This window comes from Physeter macrocephalus, chromosome 3, assembly GCF_002837175.3.
Source record: "Physeter macrocephalus isolate SW-GA chromosome 3, ASM283717v5, whole genome shotgun sequence".
NCBI classification, from domain to species: Eukaryota; Metazoa; Chordata; class Mammalia; order Artiodactyla; family Physeteridae; genus Physeter; species Physeter macrocephalus.
Genome location: NC_041216.1, coordinates 6,597,622 through 6,618,471, shown reverse-complemented (window position 1 = coordinate 6,618,471; position 20,850 = coordinate 6,597,622). Strand labels below are relative to the sequence as shown.

At 51.4% G+C, this 20,850-nt stretch overlaps 1 protein-coding gene across 1 annotated transcript in view; it reads right to left on the bottom strand.

Moving 5' to 3' along the window:
- GRIK3 (glutamate ionotropic receptor kainate type subunit 3) overlaps nucleotides 1–20,850 on the bottom strand; it is a 239,600-nt gene that overhangs the window by 18,389 nt on the left and 200,361 nt on the right. The window contains exons 11-12 of the mRNA XM_007104099.4: nucleotides 7,771–7,994; nucleotides 1,802–1,920 (exon numbers count right to left, since the gene is read on the bottom strand). Coding sequence (XP_007104161.2) covers nucleotides 1,802–1,920; nucleotides 7,771–7,994 — 343 coding nt within the window. The remainder of the gene's footprint in view (nucleotides 1–1,801; nucleotides 1,921–7,770; nucleotides 7,995–20,850) is intronic.

The window sequence follows — 20,850 nt, the reverse complement described above, 5'->3', positions numbered from 1 at the left end:
TGTGTTGGAAATACAAGTGGTATACAAACATAAGATTGCTATAGGATGCTTTGCAGGAGGAGAAAAATCAACATTTTTAGAAGCTCTTTGTCGAAATAGATCACTTCTCCTCCCCGACCTTGGGTGCGAAGCACAATTTAGCTGAAACCTTCTAACTGAAGTAATTAACTAGGTGGCTTTCAAGAGATTTAAATAGCAAGTGACTCCTGAACCTTCCAGAATATTTGGACCTGCCATCTGAAAAGCGTCTGCTTTGATATGGATGAATATTTTTCTCAAAGAAATCACTCAAGGGAGAGTTTTTCAAATACATAACTATTTTTCTCCCTCCTAATCAAAACCTTGTGGGGAGTACATCAGGGGCCAGTGCCTTGAATTCGCAGCAGGAGGTGAAAGGGAAGCTATTCCTGCATTGAGGGGCCTCCAGGACCTTCCCAACTGTCACTGAACAAAGATGATGAATGAAGAAGCAAGGTGAGCCTTCAGGACACTCATTAATGGTGGGGACAGAAAGAGGCACTTCCCTCTAAAGCCGCCTGTCACTTCCCAGCTGCTGGAGACCACGCCCCCCCCTCCACCCCCAGCTTCATCTGCCTGGCCCTCCCCCAAGCAAGGGGCTAGAGCTGCCCCCAAAGGGAGAATGACTTATTTTAGTTGTTTGCTAAGTGAGCTCTGCCAGGCTCTGTTGGGCCCCTGACCTGGCCTCTGTCGTGGCTGGGAGTTCGCTCAGGTCAGGGTCCTTCATTCAGGTGCCCAGCACAGGGCTTGGCATGTAGTGGGGACTCAGGAGACATTGAGAGAACATCAGTCATTCATTCCTTTGGCATTTGCTGGTATATATCCACTGAGGACCAGGGTTTGTGCTGGCTCTTGAGGATACACACAGATGAGTGAGGGACAGAGACATTCTTTGCCCCTTGGATCTCCTTCCCTCCCTGGTGCCCTTGTTCCCACTGTCCCTCTGTGGGACCCTAACTCAGGCAGAGGCAATGAGCACTTGGCTCCTGGCCATCAGGGCTTGGGGGTGGGGTTCTTCTGGGGGTCTTTCCTGGCTGGGGTTCCCTCCCCCTGTGCTTGCCCTCCAGCCCCTGGTGTTTCTGCACTATGCTCCTTTGCAGGTGCTCTGCTTTCTGAGATATTTGAGCAAGTGCCAATCTTTCCAAAAGGTGGGCTACCAGCCGGGGGTAGGTGCAGTATCCCAACCCTCCCTCAAGAGGATGTAAGAAAAAATGGCGTCCTTCTGTGTTTACCAGCTCTGATGCACTGAGGCTAATGTCCCCACCTCAGACATGCCCTTTTCGACTACCAGGCTCCCCAGAGTCCAGTTCCCGCTACATTCTGAAGTTTTCATAGTCCATCTCTGTCCTCCACCCCCATGGCCACTACCCCGGCTCAGGTATCATCATCTCATTCCTGCAATAGCCTCCCACCCAGCCTCCCTGCCTCCAGTCTCCCCTCATCCTCAGCCCAACTTTGCTCAGCCAGATTCTGAGGTGGTGAGGCCATCGGTGGGGTTGGCCCCAGCAGACAAGATGCTGTATGTCCATCGCAGCTGGAGCAGGAGGGGCTGGGGATGAGCCCTGCATGCCATGGGTGGGCGTGGCTTATATGCTTCAGCCTTAGACCGTGAGCCGGTCCAGCCGCAGTAGTGATGGAGCTTGGGGACCTGGGAAAGGGCACACACCTGAGCATCCAGGTGTCTCCAACCTTCTGAGGGCTCGGCAGGTCTGAGGCTGCCCTGGAGGGTGGGGCTGGCTCTGCTGACACTGGAGAGGAGGCTGCTTGGGGAGGGCACACATACCTTGCTGCATCAAGGACCCCATTCCAAACCAGAAGCTGTTCAGCAGGGTGAAGTTATTTTCTACCACCTCGGAGCCAGGGTTGCAGGGGTGAGCATCATACCACTCATAAGGGCTGAACCTGCAGCAGAAAGAGGGGGGCAATGAGGCGAGGCTACGGGGAGACGGGAGGGAAGGAGTGTCCAAGCCACACAAGCCGGCGGTTTAGCAATCAGTGATACGCCGACAACTTTAGCATCAATTCCCTCATTGTTCTGCTGGGAAGGCAGGGAATGGGAAACCAGGGCCATTTTGCTTCTCGTTCTTTATTGTTAGTGCCCTTCTCTGGTGATAAAAGTAATGCAGCAGTATCTCTTAGAATTAAAAGTGCACATGCCCTTCAACCTAGCAATTCTGCAACTCATTATCCATCCTAGAAAAAACACTCCCACAGGAGCACAAAGAGAAGTGTGCGAGGGTGTTTATCAAAGCATTGTTTGTAATAGCGAAAAACTGGAAACAACCTAAATGTCCTTCAGTAGAGGAATGATTAAATAAACTATGCCACAATTGTACTTTGAAATATCACGCAGCTGTTAGAAGAGGTACCAACAGGGAAAGATCTTCAACACATATTGTTTGGTTCTTTAAAAAAAGTGATAAAAATAAGAACAATATGATCACATCTGTATAAATAGATTCCTGAAGACATAGTTGCATACCTATTTATGTATATTTGTATATAAATGCATATAGAGTCTGGAAGGATCCATATCTAAAAAAATATCACTGTTTACCGCAGGGGGGGTTGTTAGAATGGCAGAAGAAATTTCATGGAAGCCTGTTGCTTTGTGTGTATTACATGAATTTAGAAAAATGAGAACAGGCTTTTGAATTACTTGTATACTTAAAAAAACCTTAAAATGGAAAAATGGTAAAATACACTCTTCATAAAATAGTCAAACAGTACAGAATACAATGAGAAAGTGAAAGTACACCATGATCCCACCCCCTGGGGAAAACAATGTGTTATATATTTTTTTCAGATTTTTCTCTCTGAATATGCAAATACATGCATGACAGGAAAAAATGTGATTTAAAACTCCCCACTGCCTTCTAAGGAAGAGAAGTCCTGATAACTGGAGGGATCTTTGTTTACTGTGTGGATTCCAGTGGAGGAATTGGAAATGTAAGCTGGAGGAAGCTGGAACACTCTGGAGAGACTGAGAGAAAGTCCCCACCAGGCTGGAGTGGCTGCAGTGACTGAGGTGACTGGAGTGGCTGGTGTGGGGTCAGATGCTGAGATGAGAGACCCGGAAGGAGAGACATGTCTGATAGAATTTTTTTTTTGTTTTTTAAAGTGTGATGAGCTTTCAGTGTGATGCTGTGACTTTCCATCCCCCTTCTAAAAGCTTTAGTAAATTAAACATTGATCACCAATGCTGACATGAGAAGAATTTTGTTTTCACAAAGCAGGAAGATCCTCCAGATAGGAAATTGCAAAGTGAGCCTTCAAACCAAGATGGGGATTTTCAAAGTGAATGACCACGAACTGGTTAGAGGCTCTAAAAATCCACAAGAAAGAGACAGAGGATGAAGAGAGTAGAGATGAGAGACTGTTGTGAGAAGGGTTTTAGAGAAAGCCTTTGGAGAGCTGTGTGTTCAGGGGCCCCTGCACTGAAGTCTAGGGAGAGCAGCTTCCACAGGGCGGCTGCGGGAGCTCGGGGGTGGCTCTGGAAGGAGCAGATGTGGTGGACACCACCTGGGAAGTCTGGAGGGCAGGGGTCAGGCTGATGCGTGCTTCTTAGGTGAGGCAGGAAGGTGAGTCCTTGCTGCACGGCACTGGCCTGCAGGCCCAGACATGGCCAGGGCTAAGGACGTTTCCCTGGACCAGATGGGCCCATGTAGACGAGAGATCCAGCACAGATCCACCTTGACTCCTATCCGAGAAGGGCGATGGGACTCCAACAGGGAGAAGCCATGGAGAAGGGGCTGCTAGAGGACCAGGTGCTGAGCAGGGGAGTGGGCCGACCAAGGAGGCACTGCCAAAGGGGGCCTACATGGGGGCGAGGGGAGAAGTCTGATCTGTGAATGAGGGTAGAAATGTTGAGGACTATACCGGACTCAGCCTTCTAACTTTTGAGTTGAAACAGTGTGTTTGTGCTTTAGAGAGAGACCTAGGGTTTCTGAGCTCTGGAAGCAAGCCAAAAGTGACAGGTCCTGGCAGAGCTTTCACTGGGGCAAAGAAATTCACCTCTGAACGCACTGGAAGGTGGGTGAGAGACAAAGTAAAGATGATTTCTGATGAGCTCTCATGAGCCCTGCTTTTTTAATGTACACACGCATATACAAAGTATATATATGATATATGTGATAATAATCTTTTAACACAAAAAAAAATCATATCATATATCATAATACTGTCTTAGATCTTGGCTTTTCACTTAATAAGTCACCAGCCTCTTTCTAGGTCAGTCCTTCCTGATCCCCTTTATTCTCTATAACTAATTAACAGGTGTTTTTTTAATACATTTTTAAAATTGAAGTATAGTTAATTTACAATGTCGTGTTAGTTTCAGGTGTATAGCACAGTGATTCAATTCCATATATGTTCTTTTTCAGATTCTTTTCTATTATAAGTTATGACAAGCTACTGAGTACAGTTCCCTGTACTATACAGTAGGTCTTTGTTGTTTACCTATTTTATATACAGTAGTGTGTATGTGTTAACCCAAAACTCCTAATTTATCTCTGCCCCCCACCTCCCCACCACCCCCTTTGGTAACCCTAAGTTTGTTTTCTAGGTCTGTGAGTCTATTTATGTTTTGTAAATAAGATCATTTGTATCATATTTTTAGTCAATAGGTGTTTTTAACCATTCCTCTTTGATGGCACTTAGGCTGGCCCTATTTTCCACTGTGGTAGGCTCTGCTGAAAGAAACATCCTTGGCCACACTTCCGTGGGTACCTAGGCCAAAGGGCAGCCTTGTCTAGGGCTTTGCTGAGAAGGCTTTCTAGATTTGGGGGAACTGTAAAGTGGGGCTCAGTGGTGACTTTCAACAGGATAAATTCCCAGAGGTGGAATTGCTTACCATGATAAAAATAACTGGTCTCAAATGGGCCTCTTGGTTATCAAGTACTGTTACAGACCTGGGTCCTCACTACCCCTCAAGAGGCCGACAATGCAGCAGGAGCCCACTTTACAGGTGGGCAGGTGGCTTGGAGCAGTCTAGGTGACTGCAATCCTGCGGTCAGTGGGTGGAAAGGCCCAGATTCGAACTCCAAGGCCACAGGAGGGAAGAGGAGTGGGATGGGTGCTGGAAGGTTCCACCAAAGTGAATGATGGATCTCGGATTTATGGCTTGTGGCTACAATGGGTTCTCTCAGTCTTGCAAGTAAGTTGGAGCTGGTAGAGGCTGACCTGGGGATACTCTGTGTCCCCTCAGGGGAGAAGGCTAAACACCGGACCCTGGGTAGAAGGGCAGACAGAGCACTGGCTGGCAGGGACCATCTCTTCCCTGGGACTCTCATCTGTACTGGATTTGGCCGGAATGTGACTCCTGGGGGCTGGACTGGCGGCTCGCCCTCGGCCCTGCCCCGGGTCAGGCACTTAGGATTATCTCCTCGTCATGAGTGCCAACTGCCCTGCTCTCTGTGGCGAGAAGCATCCGCCCTCCCTTCCTTTTTTCTCACTGAGCATGAGCAGAATATCCTGGTGGCAGAGAAACGCCTTGGTCAATGCCTGGACCCCTGATGCTAGACAGGCACAGGCCAGGCCAGTTTTTAGGACGGACAGCCCTGTGCCCTGCTGGAGCTGCCCGGAGGGGGCCTGGACACCTGCCCACCCTTCGCAGACCCCATCTCTTGGGCAGCTCTGTCCAGGTCTCCGGCAGCCAGCAAGCAGCGGTCAAAAGGACACAGGCCACATCCACATTACAGATGTGCTGTGCTCGACCTCAACAGTATTGTAAAAAATCAAATTAGTGGCTACTTATAAAAGCCATGAGGCTTCACATGAAAATCTGAACCTCTCTCTAAAATCATGAACCCGCAGCACTGGTCTGTATTCCCGTTTAGCACAGTCCGTTGGAGCTGAGTGGTAGTCTCCCTTTTCTCCACGTGTGTGCTCAAGTTTGCCTCAGTCCCCACTACTCCCTGCTGCCTACCACCCAGCCTGCTTCACTCCCTCACGCTTCCTGTGTGTGCCACTCCTGGTTTAAAGTCGGGCAAGTCCTGGTTTGAAGCCTAACACTGCGCAGAAAGGCTTTCTGACTCTGGGCAAAGACTTAACCCCTGTGAGCCTCAGTTTCTGCTTTTGTAGAGTGGAGATAATTGTACCGACCTCACAGGACTGCTGTAAGGATTTGACAGGATGGGTGTGAATTGTGTTGTCAGAGTGTTACACTGTGTGACAACTGTCCCACGATACTGTTCATGGCTCTGTGGCCAAGACCCTTGTCCCTCCCCTCTCCTCTCTCTCCGGCATCCTGTGTCATTCCAGCAGCTCCAGAAATCCCATCTCTTCCAGAAAGTCTTCCCAGCCTAACCTTGGGAGGGGGGCTCCTACCTGCCTGGCCAGGAGGTAGGGGGTGGGAAGGAGGTTTGGCTGCCAGCAGCTGATGAAAGGCCAGGAATTAGAGGGGGATGGGAGGCACATCAAATGAGCAAAGCTGATGCTGGAAAAGCTCCAGCTGTTTGCAAGGGGGTGGGAGCCAAGAGGCCGGCTGGAGCTGCTAAAATTATGGTGAGAGCTCTGGAGAATGGCTCCTGGCTTTCAAAGGCTTGTTAGACCATTAGAAACAAGAGGCCTAATGAAGGTGTCTCTGCGGCAGGCTGGGCTGCCGGCTGGGCGAGCAGGCAGGCAGCACCAGGCCTGCCGGCAGCAAAGAGCTTCGGAGGCAGGACAATTTCCTCTCTCACATCCTTCCCTTTGGTCTGTCTCTGTGTGGGAGGAGGGAGTGAAAAGAAGCAGGGTTGGGGGAAGGCTTTCAAAGAAGACTCAGGAGAGAAAAAGGCCGAAACACCAAGTCCTTGGATCTCAAACTGCTTCTCCGGAGAAGTCTCGCTTCACACCGTGTTAGAATTTAGAGAAAAAAGAACCAGGGCAGGGGCAGGTGCTGGGGCTGGAGCCTGGAGGCAGGAGGCAGAGGGCCCAGGGCCCAGGAGCCACCAACTTGGGGCGGGAACAGAACACAGATGTCCAGGTGGCCAGAGATGTGGGCTGCAGATAAAACACTTGGTGACCTGAGTTCACTTGCCGGATGTGTCCCTTATTGCTAGGATGGCCTTGGCGAGTACTGAGCCTTTCTGAGTCCAGATGTCTCCCCTTCATGGGAGGCTGGGAGAATTAAATAAGATAATTGGCTGTAAAGGACAGAGCATGGTGCTTGGCACACAGACGGCGCTCAGTAAACACTGAGCTAAACCTGTTTCCTGGTGACCTCTCCCTACCACCCACCAGTAAGGATGTGCTGTGTCTACTTCATGTGAACAACTAAATATGCAAGGGTATTGCTAGTACATGTTAGAGGCAGGTATGTGCATGTGACAAGTTTCTGCATGTGTGTGAGTTTATGTGGCATTGTTCCCCCTGCTGTTGTGGACTGGATGGACACAGTCTGTTTGCCAAGTTTCAAGCTACCTGCTGGGCCACCCAATGAGCCTGGGTCTGCTGTACTGGGTGCCTGGCCCAGGTGGTACAGCCTTGGGCAGTGACTTAACCTCTCCTGCTCATAGGACCTGGGATACAACTGCTGCCTCTCAGAGTCATGGACGCAGACCAGGGTGAAGACTGGGAGATTCAAGCTCAGAGGCCATGGAATGACCCCTGAGGGATATGAAAGGATCTGAGCCTCACGGAGGGAGGCAGGAGCAGGTACAGCAGTGGCCTGAACCTGGGCCTTCTGTGCCAATTGCTGAGGATGGGGGGACCTGCCTGGCTCCCTGAGCCTCTAACCCTGGGCCAGACCTCTGGTCAAGGCATTGCCCTTACCTGGCGATGACAAAGAGGACACAGCTGACACCCAGGTAGGCGAGGAGCACGTACATCCAGATGTCTGGGGACAGGGGGTTGAGGAAGGAGAAGACACTGGGGTTGGTGCCATTGGGCTTGCGATAGAGGATGCTCACACCGAGGGTCATGAAGGGCTTGGAGAAGTCGATGGCCTTCTCGCGGACGTGGGTGATGGTCAGGGGGGCCACAGCCAGATCTGCCTTCTGCAATGAGAGACAGACAGACTATGAGCAAAGCCTAAGACTAGCAGGCGACAGAACACCCCTTCTTGAAGGGAGGAGAGACGAGGGAGTGAAGTGGAGTCTGTTGCCTGAGCCCTGGATCGCTTCACCACTCTTTAGTTTCACTATTTACTAACCCTTCTTCTGGGCCAGGCCATGCCCAGGGTGCTGGGAGACAGTAATGAATTAGACCTAACCCCTGTTCTCCAAGAGCTCATGGCCTTGAGGAAGAGGACAGTGGTATCAACATGTAGAGAATGGAACCCTATTGCAGCTGTAACCCATGTGGTCCATTCTCAAAACGGTGCCTTTCAAATATAGTTCAGCAATCTTCAAACATTTAAAAATAGCTGGTGTTCTTTCTTTGTGACTATCAAAGGTCATGAAGAGGACACAGAATCCACAGCAACCCTTATTTATATCTATTTTCCTCTCCTATCTACTTCTTGCACGCTTCACACCATTTTGGATATTGTATACATCCTCAAAGCCCCCAAAACCAGTTGGGCAAAAATAATACTCTCTTTGGAGGAAAAGGGTGGGGAAGAAACTAAACAGGCAAATTCAGAGCCCTCTTTAGAAGGAGAGGGGAGGGAAGAGAACAGAGCAGAGGAGGAAGGGAAGGGACTGGGGAAGGCTAGGGATATCCATAAGTTGATCAATCTTAGCCCATCACAATTTTAACAAGGGGAATAATTAAAGGTCTGTATCTCTGGTCTGAGCTTTTTCTGACTAAAAATCTACAATCTCTCATTCCCGTCTTTGCAGGCTTTCCTCACTGCTCTCCTCTTGCACGAGACCCCGCTAAACTGCTTCCTGTTTACCACATTCCCTTCCTGACCTCCATGTTTTGCACACACTGTGCCCTGTTGAGAATGTCTCTTCCTGTTGTCTAACTCTCACCGCCTTCCATATTCCTTTGCGTATGCTATGTCTTCCAAGAAGCCCTCCCTGATATCCTCCAATTCTAAACGCCCATGAAGCTTGCGCTGTCCCATGGTAAAGTCCTAACCTGCTCAGCTGCAATGGCAGTATGTGCAGCCATGTGCCTTTTTGTCATATCTGCCTATTTACCTGTGAGCTGCTAAGCACAGTTGGGATTGTGGCTGATTCACTGCTTTGTTTCTCTACTCCCAAGCCCCATCTCAGCCTTTGCAATATTTGTTAACTAATAATGTGTCCCTCTGAGAGGCTGTGCCTTGGGCTCCTGTGGATATTTACATACCAGAATGTGAACCAAGTTATCACTTCCCCTCCTCGGGTGGGGCAGGACAGAAAGGGAGGCTGAGTCCTAAAGACCAGCACTAGAGACCCTTTTGCTAAGGGCGGCGGCTGCCTCTGAGAATCCCCTTCCAAACAATAGTCTCTAGGCAGTCATCCATTGACTTGGTCCAGCTTAATTAATTAATTAATTATTTAAACAATTAATTGTTTTGTGAGCTTAACTAGGCACTAGGGATACGCAGCTGAGCCAAACAGACATGGTTTCTGCCCTCCTGGGGCTTATAGTCCAGTAGGGCAGACAGACGTTAATCAAATTGTTTTCTAAGTGGTAGCTAGTAACACATCTCTGACTTCACCGATCCTAGAATAGGAACCAGCAACCAAGTTGAAATGAAACTTCAAGACAGGGAGGAGTGGTATGGGTAGAACACCAGCTCCTAAATGACTCTGCAGGTGCTTCAGGCTGCGGGGCACTGGCACTGGCTGGGGGGCACTGCTCCAGGCTGGGGGGGGGCACTGGCACATAACCCCAATGTTTCTCCTTCTAATGTCAGCCCCCACGGCTGATTATTGACACTAGGAGCCCAAGGATTCGGTGAATCTTAGAACCTGGGAAAGTCAGGGAGGAGGGGCCTATTACAAGGGATGTTTCATACTGGGGCCTTCCTTTTGTAAGCTTCTAAATGTGTGAGTCGGAACTTGCCTAGCTTTGAAGGCAGAGGAAGAAGAAACAGGCAGCTGCTGCCACCCTAGCTCCCTGGAGCCCTCTCATTTCAGGGTGTGCACAAAGGAAAGCAACAAGAGAGAGAACTGTCAGGGAAGGTGCAGAGGGACTAATGTGTATTTGCTGAAGACCTATTGTGCACCAGTTGGGGGTACACGGGTGAGCAAGAGACCCAGTTCTGCTCTCATGGAGCTTCTGGTGAAGGGAACCCCTGTTGGAGGCTGTGGATAGGACTCCAATTGGAGTGGGAGCTGGGGTGGGACATTCTGGAAGGTCTCTTTCAGTCCTGAAGTCCTAAGATCCTCTACAATGTTGGCATGACATCATTCTAGAACTTGGCCTCCCCTAGCCTTGCCCCTTCAAAGCACATCGCTTTGGGAGGCTCTGTTCTGACTCCAGAGTCATCATCACTGTTCAGAATGCATTTGGAACTTGTCTCTGGGAATGGCTTCTGGGGCTTGGAGTGGATTCTTGGGAAGAACCTTAAAGTCAATGGTGACGAACCTTCCTTCGGCTTTTGATGGCAGGTTGGATGACAGTGTTAGTAACTGAGGGCTCAGTGTGTTTGCAGCCAATGCTTTTCCCACCAGGAGTGTTCCAGGAGTGGCGAGGAAGCCAACCACAGGGCCAGAGGCCCTCTTTCTTCCCCCAGAGGGTTTCAGAACCTTCAGAATCTTCCCACCAGCTTTTCTGCTCTCGGGTTCTAATGGTGTTGGAAGGCACCTACAGCAGCAAGACAACTGGGCAACCTGACCTTCTTCACAGGAAGTTCTGATGTGTGTTCTCCCTTGGGCTTCAGGAAGGCTGGAGTTCTCCACTTTGGTTTTGGTTTAGGCAGGAAATACTACATTTCACCATTGGTTACGATTTCCCTGAAGAAGGCATTATTTTGTCCAACTTCCCTTGAAAGAGCTGAACAGATGTCAAGCCTTTGCTGTTTCAGTTCATTACTCAGAATGAAAGGCCCAATCTTGGCAGGCTCTTCCCACTTGTGCAAGTTTTCTTTGAGGATGATTCATAAAATCATAGGCTGTCAGAGCTGGACAAGAGACCTTTAGCAACATCTACTCCAACCCGTATTATTTATGGAGGGAAACTGAAGCTCACAGAAGGTCCAAGGTCTTTGCTCTCATATTTACAGTAATCATGTCCTTGAACAAACCAAACCTATGACTTGTGCAACACATTCATTGGTCTTATGGGTGATTTGTTAGCCCCTTCAGCCTCACTGAAGACCTTTCCATACCTTTTTTAAAAAAACATAAACCTCTGGACCAGGTAGGACCGCTCTTCCAGGACACTACTTCATCCCTATAAGCAGCTTTCCACTAACCAAGAATCTGTCAGGACCCACCTGGCTCCAGCTGTCCTACTCTCCTCCATGCTTGCATAAGGTCAATTGGCACCATTTGCTTTACCACGTCTCCACAACCAGAAGTGAAGGCAAGAATGACTTAACTAGCTACAGCTCCACATTTCTGCCCTTAGTATCCAGGCACTTTGGCTGCTGGTCAGATGCTATAGCCTCATACCCCAGAGTGAAACCTGGCAAGCCTCAGCTTGCTACCTATGTCTGGTGGCCCAGTTGGCACCTGCCCACTTGGATTCCCAAGTATGGTCTCCACCAGATTCCCCATCTATGTGCTCTGCCTCTTGGTTGGGGATCCCCCAGGGCATCTGCTTGCTGACCTGCTATAGTTAAAATAGTAAGAACTACTATCTTTCATAGATGCTTCTTATACGCCAAGCATTGCTAAGTGTACTACCTGCATTACCTTATGTGACCCTCCCAGTAGCCCCATGAGGCACTAAACATGATCACCACATTCCAGGTGAGGGTACTGTGGCTCATCAGGCTAGGAGGTTTGGTCAAGCTGGTGAGTGGCCAGTGGCGCTCGTGGTACAGTGATGAGCGTAGCCACCTTCCAAGCTGGTGAGTGGCTGAGCCAGTACTTGGACCCAGTTCACTGTGACCTCAGACCCCGATGTTTCACCACTCTACTCATACCAGCCATGTGCAGTGTGGGATGAATTGGGCACCCCCTCCCCAAATATGTCCAAGTCCTAACCCTGGGTACCTGTGAACGTGACCTTATTTGGAAATAGGCTCCCCCGCTCACCGCCACCTAAAACAGTATTTTATTATTGCCACTGGGACCAAACAACCTTGGAGAAATTCCTGGGTAGCGTAACTGGGGCTGTGCCTAGGGAGGACACACTTTCTCTGTCTTCAGTGGGCGTGTCCACTTCCGCATAGATCTGTTTCTCCCTGACTCCCGCTGAGTGCCTCTAAATCCATCAGTGTGCAAACACCCTCTCCTGAGTGTGCAGCCCTGTGGAAGGCTCCTGGCGTGAGCCTGTTTTTTATTCAGACTCTCTGTGTCACCGTATTTCCCTCATATGTCCCCTAGCAACACTCCCCAAGTGGTTTAAAATTCCCCTAATACTACTGCATACCTGTCAGAAGAGCCAAAAGAAAACAATATCGATAATACCAAGTGGCGATAAGGATGCAAAGCAACTGGGTGCCTCACACGTTGTGGGTGGATATGTAAAATGGTGCAGCCACTCAACGTTACTGGTTACTATAAGAGCATAGAACTCAGGAAGAGCTACATGAAGAAGATACACAGGGAAAGTTATGCGGGAAAGGGTACGGAGCTCCCATGCTTTCTCTCTTTCTCTGGGCGTGCCACTCTCCCCACATCTCCATGTGTCCACCAACCCAGAAGCTCTGGAAATTAGGTCTTTGTGGAAGTCATCAAGTTAAGATGAAGTCATACTGAATTAGGGTGAGCTCCAAATCCAATGACTAGCGTCCTTATAAGAAGAAGAGAGGACACACGGATACACACAGAGAAGGCCATGTGATGGGAGGAAGAGACTGAAGTGATGCTGCTTCGAGCCAAGGATGCCAAGGATTGCCAGCCACACTAGAAGCTGGGAGAGAGGCCTGGAACAGATGCTCCCTCCAAAGGGACCAACTCTGTGGACAACTTGACTTCTGATTTCTGGCTTCCAGAACTGAGAGAGAATAAATTTCTGTGTTTTTAAGCCCCCCTAGTTTGTGGTCATTTGTTGTGGTAGCCCTAGGACACTCACACACGTGCCACCTAGGACCCTGGGCAGGGTGCATGCAACTCCCTGCACCTCGTACTTCCAGCCCTGCCCCTGCCCCTGTCCTATTCCGATAGGCAGGCTTTACGGTCAGGCCCACCCTGCCCTGCCTGAGCCCACGCTGCGTTCCCAGAGACCTGAACTTGACTCTGGCTTCTGACCATGACTGCCTGGGTCTCCCCAGCATACACTTCACATCACCTGGTTAGGCTTGGGAGGCCTATGGCTGCAAGAACATGCTGATTCGCCCCAACTTCTCTCCAGGTCCTTGTACTTCTACTGCCAAAGCCACCCAAGAAACCTAGTCTCACTCTTGCCACATAGGTAGGACTTGTCCCCAGGGCTCTGTCTGCTGGCTCTCTGCCCACATCTCTGGCGTGTGGGATCCATGGAATTCACCTTCCAGTCTTTTCCCAAAGTGTTGTTTCTCCAACTAGAATCTTTCCTGATTCCCAATATGCTGCTTAATATATGTCAAGACTTTTCCCTCTACCCTTTGGATAAAAAATTCTTATTATGGGTTCATTAAGCCATTCACGATCTACCTGGTTCTGTCTAATAGTACTTTCTGCAAATGATGGAAATGTTCTGTACCTGCACTGTCCAATATGGTAGCCACTAGCCACATGTAGAACTTGAAATGTGGCTTGTATAACTGAGGAACTAAATTTATACTTTGATTTCATTAATTTTAAATTAAGTAGTTTAAATTAATTTAGCCAATTGATTTTAATTAATTTAAGTTTAAATTTAAATAACCCCAAGTGGCTGGTGGCTAGTGCATTGGAAAGTGCACATCTAGCCCTGCCTGCCTCTGTAGCCTTACCTCCCATCTTGTTTTCCCCTGGTTCTCTTCCTACTGGCTTCTTTCAGACCCTCCAGTCCATGCTCACCTCAGGACCTTTGCACGGTATTTTTTTCTATATGGAACTTCTTCCTCTCTGAACTCTTTGTTGAGCTAATGCCTGCTTCTCCTTCAGATTTCAGCTCCAACATCACTTCCACAGACAAAATCCCCAGATGAAATCAGGCCTCCCTGGTGATGACTCTCACAGCACCAGGTATTTGCAGTCCTAGCACTGATCATATTTGTGATTTTAGAGGTATTGGGTGATTTCTCCCCGCACTGGCCCATAAGCTCATGAGAGCCGGGCCTGAGCCTGTGTCTTTTCACTATTGTATTCCCCCCACCTAGCATAGTGTCTGGCTCATAGCAGGCCCTCGGTAGAGATTTGGGGACTGAATGAATGGGGTGTTGCTGGTTTAGGAGAGACATCCAGCAAGCGTGTCCTCAGAGCCAGCTGGCTGGGGCACCTGGCACTTTCTAAGAGGGCAAAGCCAGTCACAGACAGTATCTGCTGATGAACCCTGGCCTCTCCAAGCTTAAGAAAACACAGTGCCCCTTGAAAGGCCCTTGACATAAGCCTGGCAGCCGACGGCCTTAACAACCCACACATCTGAACAGAGGGGAAACGAGTGCTAGTAGATTCATGAGTGCCAGCAGATGGGTCAACTACCAACACCTGTGATTCACAAGCCAGCTTCCTGAGCTGATAGCAACCTCATGGCCTGATGGTGAGGAATGATGCCATGCCTTTCCCTGGCCTGGAGAACTGGTGATTCCTTATCCCAAAAGGCTCCAAGTTGTGCCTCTGTCCTCCAGGAAGGATGGGTGGGTCCTCCCTGCTTCATAGCCACAGGGCCCTGGGGATGGACGCCCCACGGCTCCATCTCCTGTCTCTGGGGGTTCTCTTTCCCCATCCCACAGGGCCCTGAAGATGGCATCTGCCCAGAGAGGCCCTGCCCAGCCAAGCCCAAGGAGCTGGGGGCAGGGAGCCCCCTCCCTCCATAGGCTGTGAGGTCCCAGTTGTACGTTCCCATAGCCCCTGTGCTGGTCCTCAATGCCCTTACCACAGATGAATTTTGATCTATAAGTCATTGCTTAATATCTAGCTCCTCTGCTGGTATATAAGCTCTAGGAGGGCAGGGACTACATTTATTTCACTCACTGATGTATCTCCAGGATTAGCACAAAGGCAGGCAAAAAGAAGGGGCTCAGTAAAGTTTTGTTGGAAGACTGAGCATCAAAGTACCCCCAAGAGTCCTGATCAACCCTTACTCCAGCCTAATGGGCTGAGCTCTGGCCTCTGTTTCCCTGTTCAGCACCTGCATTCTTCCTGAGGTCACTCTGACCCCTGCCAGTCTTCCAGGGACCGGCCCAGCCTGCCTGTCTCTCACCAGCCTCCCTCCAGTGTTTGGACCCTGCACCCTGTGCCCTTGTCCTTGATGGGTACCCTTACTTATGACCTGTCAGTGGTCCCTAGCATTCACTGATAGCCCTCACCAGTCCTCATGGCTCTCCTCAAGCAGGTCCTGGTGACATCTTCAGCTCCACAGCATCCTCAGTGGCAGCCCTGGGTGACCTGGCTGCCCTGGGGATGGGGCCATCTCTGCGGTCCATCTGTTTCCTCCACCCCGAGCCTGCCCCACTCCATCCGGGACTCCGTCCTGCCCCCCGGGTGAGCTCCCAACATGCCTTGCTTTGAAGTGCCCTGTTCTAGGCTGGGAGAGCGGACTTGGGCAGAGCCTCTCCTGGCCTTGTAAACCGGGGTTGGGTCCAATGCATATAGGCCAGAACCAAGGTCTGTTCCCTGGCTGGGAGGAAGGTGGGACACAGTGAGGTAATGGTGGTGTCTTAGAGACCAGATCTTCCCGTCACATCTGCCAGCCTGCCTGGAGGCCGGGAGACCAGAGTGCACAGTCTCAAGGCCATGGCTGATGTTGGGCGACATCTTTCCAAGCCTATGTCCTCCTTCATCTGTCCCTCAGGTACCATTTTCTGTTACCCGCCAGGGAGCCAGAAATGACCAAGCCCCCTTCCCTGGATTTCTCTGAATGCTGATGGCCAGGAGGACAGGGGAGGCATTTCCCACCTCTCACAAGTCTCCAGGACCTTCCTCCAGGGGTTCCTGGGATGGATCAGCAGCAAGTCCCCACTGGTTTCTGATGCGCAGGGCCTCTCAGCTCAGGCGCCAGTCTGCCAGCCAGGGAAGCTCTTGCACCTGGCCACACTCCTCTTGTGGAATAGTTACATCTATTCATACATTCATAGATTACTGCTTGCCTGTTTCCTCCACTAGAATGTAAGATCCTGAGGCTCAGGGAAGGGATCCTGATGGTTTAGTTCACACTGTATCCACAGTGCCTAGCATGGGGCTTAACTGAACAAGTTGAACGAACAAGTGAATCACTTAATCAGTGGGAGCATTGGCTGGATCCACCCTCTGAGGTTTAGAAGAGGTCACCCAGCGGGCCCTCCTTCAGGGCCTGGTGCACTGCAATTCTTTTGGGGGGTACCCTGAGTCACAGGTGGTGTCCACTGATGTCCCACCAGCAGGCCAGCGCCACACTTAACAACCAGCACTGTAGCCACCGATAACCTCGGAACAGCCTATATGTATCTAAAGACATGGGACAGGTGCTAGAAAATTCCTAAGTGCTGACCGAGGGGTCGTGTACCCGTGCTTCATACATAGGCTTCCTGAGCTAATGGATGCCCGGCAGTGAAACATGAAGCCCGTGCCTTTCCCAGGCCTGGGAGAATGGCCGGTTCCTGAGTCCCCACAGGGCTGTCTTTCAGGACAGCTCAGCTGGGGTTCCCTGCTTCATGGCACACCATGGGGGATGCATCACACCTCCATTCGCATCTCTGTAAGATCCCCCCTTCCCCACTCCCTGACTGTCCACAAGGCAGGCGTCCACCCAGGGTCTGCCCCGGCACGGTCCTACTAGCCCTGCGGGACCCCTGATGAGGGCGGAGACTTCAGCAACCTCGGTGACCCCACCCAGGTCGGTACCCCCATCTAAGCCCTGGATATCTCTTCCTCATTCTTCAAGTCTCAGCTCCAGAGTCACCTCTGCAGGGAAGCCTGAGTCATTTCCCTGTTTTACACTCCCAAAGTCCCCTGTACCTATTCCTCCTCGCAGCACCGATCAAAATTTTAATGAAATTTAACTTGGTTGATTCATTGCTTGTTCCCAGAGGGGCAGGAACCACGTTGACCTTGGTTGCTCCTATGTCTCCAGTCACTGCCCCGGGTCTGGCCCGTCATTTGTGCTTGGCTCACCCCTCTCATGCACTAGGCCAGACCCTCTGGCCATGACCAACCTCATGCAGGCACAAGCTGCCAGCATCTCACCTGCTGCCCACCTGGACACCTCCTGTCCCCTTCTTTCCTGTCTCTCCTGCCCCGCTTCCCCCATAACTTCCTGTGGACGCTGCTGCAGGGCCCTGATTGGCTCCCATGCCTGCCCTGCCAAACCCAGAAATGCATGAAAGTCAGGTGCCAGTGGATAAACCTGTTCCCCCTTTTCCCCTCACCCCGAGTGGCGGTCCTGAGACACACTTTGTCAGGCTTTTCTGGGGTGCAGACTTGGATTAGTAGCACTCAGTGGTGACCAGCTCAATGCTGCGTCCTCGTGTCGGCTTTCCCTCCCCTCTGCTTCTCTTCCGTGCCCTGACCCTCCCCAGCATCACCCCCCCAACCCACGCAGTAGTAGCGTCTGAGCCTCATCAGCCTCTGCCCTCCAGAAGCCCAGGCTGAGATAGGGTTCCATAAAGCTTTGTGGAAAGAATGAAGGGATGATGGTCAGCAGGAGGGCCGGCTTGTTCCCGTTGCTTCCTCCACCCTTGGTTTCCCTCCAGCAACCCCCTCGGCCCTGCAGCTCTGTTGCCGCCTAGCTCCTTGTCCTTTCTTGCACTGGTTATCCGGACACTGACCTCCTGCCAGGCTCTTTCCAGGTCTTTCCCAGGCTAGTCTCTGCTTTCTGGGTCCCAGCAGCTGACAGCCCTGCAGTGAATCTCAGTAGCCCAAGTCCTTCCTGCATCGCTCACTGGCTTCCTTGGCCGTCTTCAGGTAGATCCTAAGCTTCCCCAGAGCTCCTCAGTCTTTGCTCTGGGCGAACCTGGCTGCCCTGACAAGAGGCTACCTTTTCAGTCCATCTGCTTCCCTGCCCTCACCTGCCCTGGCCCATCCACACTTCTGACCTGCCCCAGGTGAGCTCCCAGCATGCCTTGCTTCAAAGTGCACTGGCCAGCCTGAAGGAGGTGGCTTGGCGGAGCCTTTCCTGGCCACCCAAACAGGGATTTGGGGCCCCTCCTAAGACCAATGCATGCTGGCCAGAACTAAGATCTGGTTCTTGGTTGGAAGGCAGGGGACACAGTGCGTGATGGGGTCGGTCACGGCCTTGACACCAGACCCTCTGCTTGCACACCTTGGGTGGGAAGCTCAGTAGTCGTGAGCCCACAGCCGTGTCTCTGGGGATGGTGTGCAAGTCCACGTGCTCATTCATACATCCTTCATTCATCAACGCCTGCTCTGCGTGCCCAGCCCCACGCCGGGTGCGGGCAGCGCCAGCACAGTCCAAAGGCACTGTCTGTCTGCAAGAAGAGTCAGGAGGGGAAATGGGCCCTTGGAGCTGTGCCACCTAATCTGCTCTGCTCTCAGTGTTGCACGGCGACAGAGAGGGACACCTGGGCAGTGCGACTTCTTTCACAGGGGAAGGGAAGACATGCCAGGGCTACCCATGACCACTCTTCGTCTCAGCCATCTTGGTCCAGCCGCCTCCATGAGACAGGGAAACCACCTTACGTGCTCTAGTGAGATGTAACAACTTCGAGATAAAAGAACGAATGGCTTAAGTGAGAGGGTGGCATGGACATATACACACTACCAAATGTAAAATAGATAGCTAGTGGGAAGCACTAGCTTCCCACAGGGAGATCAGCTCGGTGCTTTGTGTCCACCTAGAGGGGTGGGATGGGGGGGTGGGAGGGAGGGAGACGCAAGAGGGAGGGGATATGGGGATATATGTATACATATAGCTGATTCACTTTGTTATACGCAGAAACTAACACACCATTGTAAAGCAATTATACGCCAATAAAGATGTTAAAAAAAAGGCTTCCCTGGTGGCGCAGTGGTTGAGAGTCCGCCTGCCGATTCAGGGGACACGGGTTCGTGCCCTGGTCCGGGAGGATCCCACATGCCATGGAGCGGCTGGGCCCGTGAGCCATGGCCGCTAAGCCTGCGCGTCTGGAGCCTGTACTCCGCAACGGGAGAGGCCACAACAGTGAGAGGCCCGCGTGCCGCAAAAAAGAATGAATGGCTTCCTGTGGCCTGGAGGGCAGTCATGCATCCCCTGGAGGTCAGGCTCCTGCTCCCTCCCCTCCCCCTCTCTGTCCACAGGCCTGGGAGAGCAGCCAGGACAGGACTCCTCAGCCTCCACAGAGAAAGCTTGCAAGAGGCCAGGCCAGGGGTGTTCAAGGAGCCCGTGTGGGGCCTGAACCAGAAATGCCCTGTACCCCCAGGAGATCACACTCGTGCCAACTCGTGGATGCTGTTTCATCCTCATCTCCCTCCGCCTCCCCACCTGCTGCTTGAGAACCTGTGTCCATGCCTTCCCAGCATCCTCTCCTCCTTTGGCCTCCATCACCCATGTTCCCCGGCCCTCCTCCCTCCTCTCTGGACTTGCGGGCTCGGGCATCTTGTTGAGGCCTCCTTTTCATCCCCTCCTCACACTTCCATGCCATTCAGGGTCCCACGCCAGGTCCTCCTCTCTTCTCTCCCCAGCAATCCCTGCCTCCGTTTCTGTCTGTGTCCCAAGGTTCCCCCGAGGCTGTGTTCGTGACTCCAAACCTCCACTTCCAGCCCTGCCACCTCCTCTGAGTGCCCAGCCATACGGCAGCCACCTCCTGAGACCCCAATCCCAACATGATGTCTGAACCTCTACCAAATCCTGTGGGGATGACCTCACCACCGCCCCAGCCATCCAAGCTAGAATTTCACAACTTGTCCTCGATTCCTCCCTCCCTTCACCTTGCCTCCTTCATGCCACCAATCACCAACCTCATCATTTCTACCTTCATGTCTCCATCCTATTCCATCTACTTTCCTCCTTTCTGACCACAACCCTCGGAGGCCACCATGCTCTCCTCCACCCAGGTCCCAGTGCTGGCCTCCAGACTGGCTCCAGTTTAGCCCGGCAGCACAAGTCCCAATTTGATGTCACCCCCTTGCTCTACATCTTTCAGCTGTGCCTTGTAGCTCACAGCATTAAAAGCAAATTGCTCACTTTAGCACTCAAGCCTTTTCAAGGCTTGTCTCTTGCCCCCTTCTCCAGCAGCAGCGTGCCCTCTTGGCTTCAGGCTTTCCATACTTAGGGCTCTGTCTCCACAATCCCTAGCAGGATCCCAGGCACGTGGTGCCAGAACAGAAGCTCTTGATGGTAGGTGTCAGGAAAGGCCCCCAGTGTAGAAAAGGGGGTGATGCCTTGGGTGTGCCTCAATCCCCCGTGACTGATCAATACGAGTCAGTTCCCTGAGGCTCCAATTTGGATTCAGAGGAGCAAGGACTAGATCCCAGGTCACTGTGGCCCCCCAGGGTGACCACGGCCGAGGGGCCAACTCTCCCACTGCCACGGCCACCCATGTACAAACTTTGGACAGGAGGAAATGGTGAGGAGCAGGATAGCTCCCGTGTGCTGAGCATTTTGTGCTGTAGCTCATTAAATCTTCCCAAGGACCCTAGGCGGAAGGCTTTTAAAATTATTCCCATTTCCTAGAGGTGGAAATAGAGGCCAGAGAGGTTGAATAACTTTCCCACTGTCAGCTAAAATGTGCTAGACCCTGAATTTGAACCCATCTCTATTGAATTCCAAAGTCATTAAAATACATGGGAGTAATATTTAAGGCATGGACAAGAGTAGGAGACT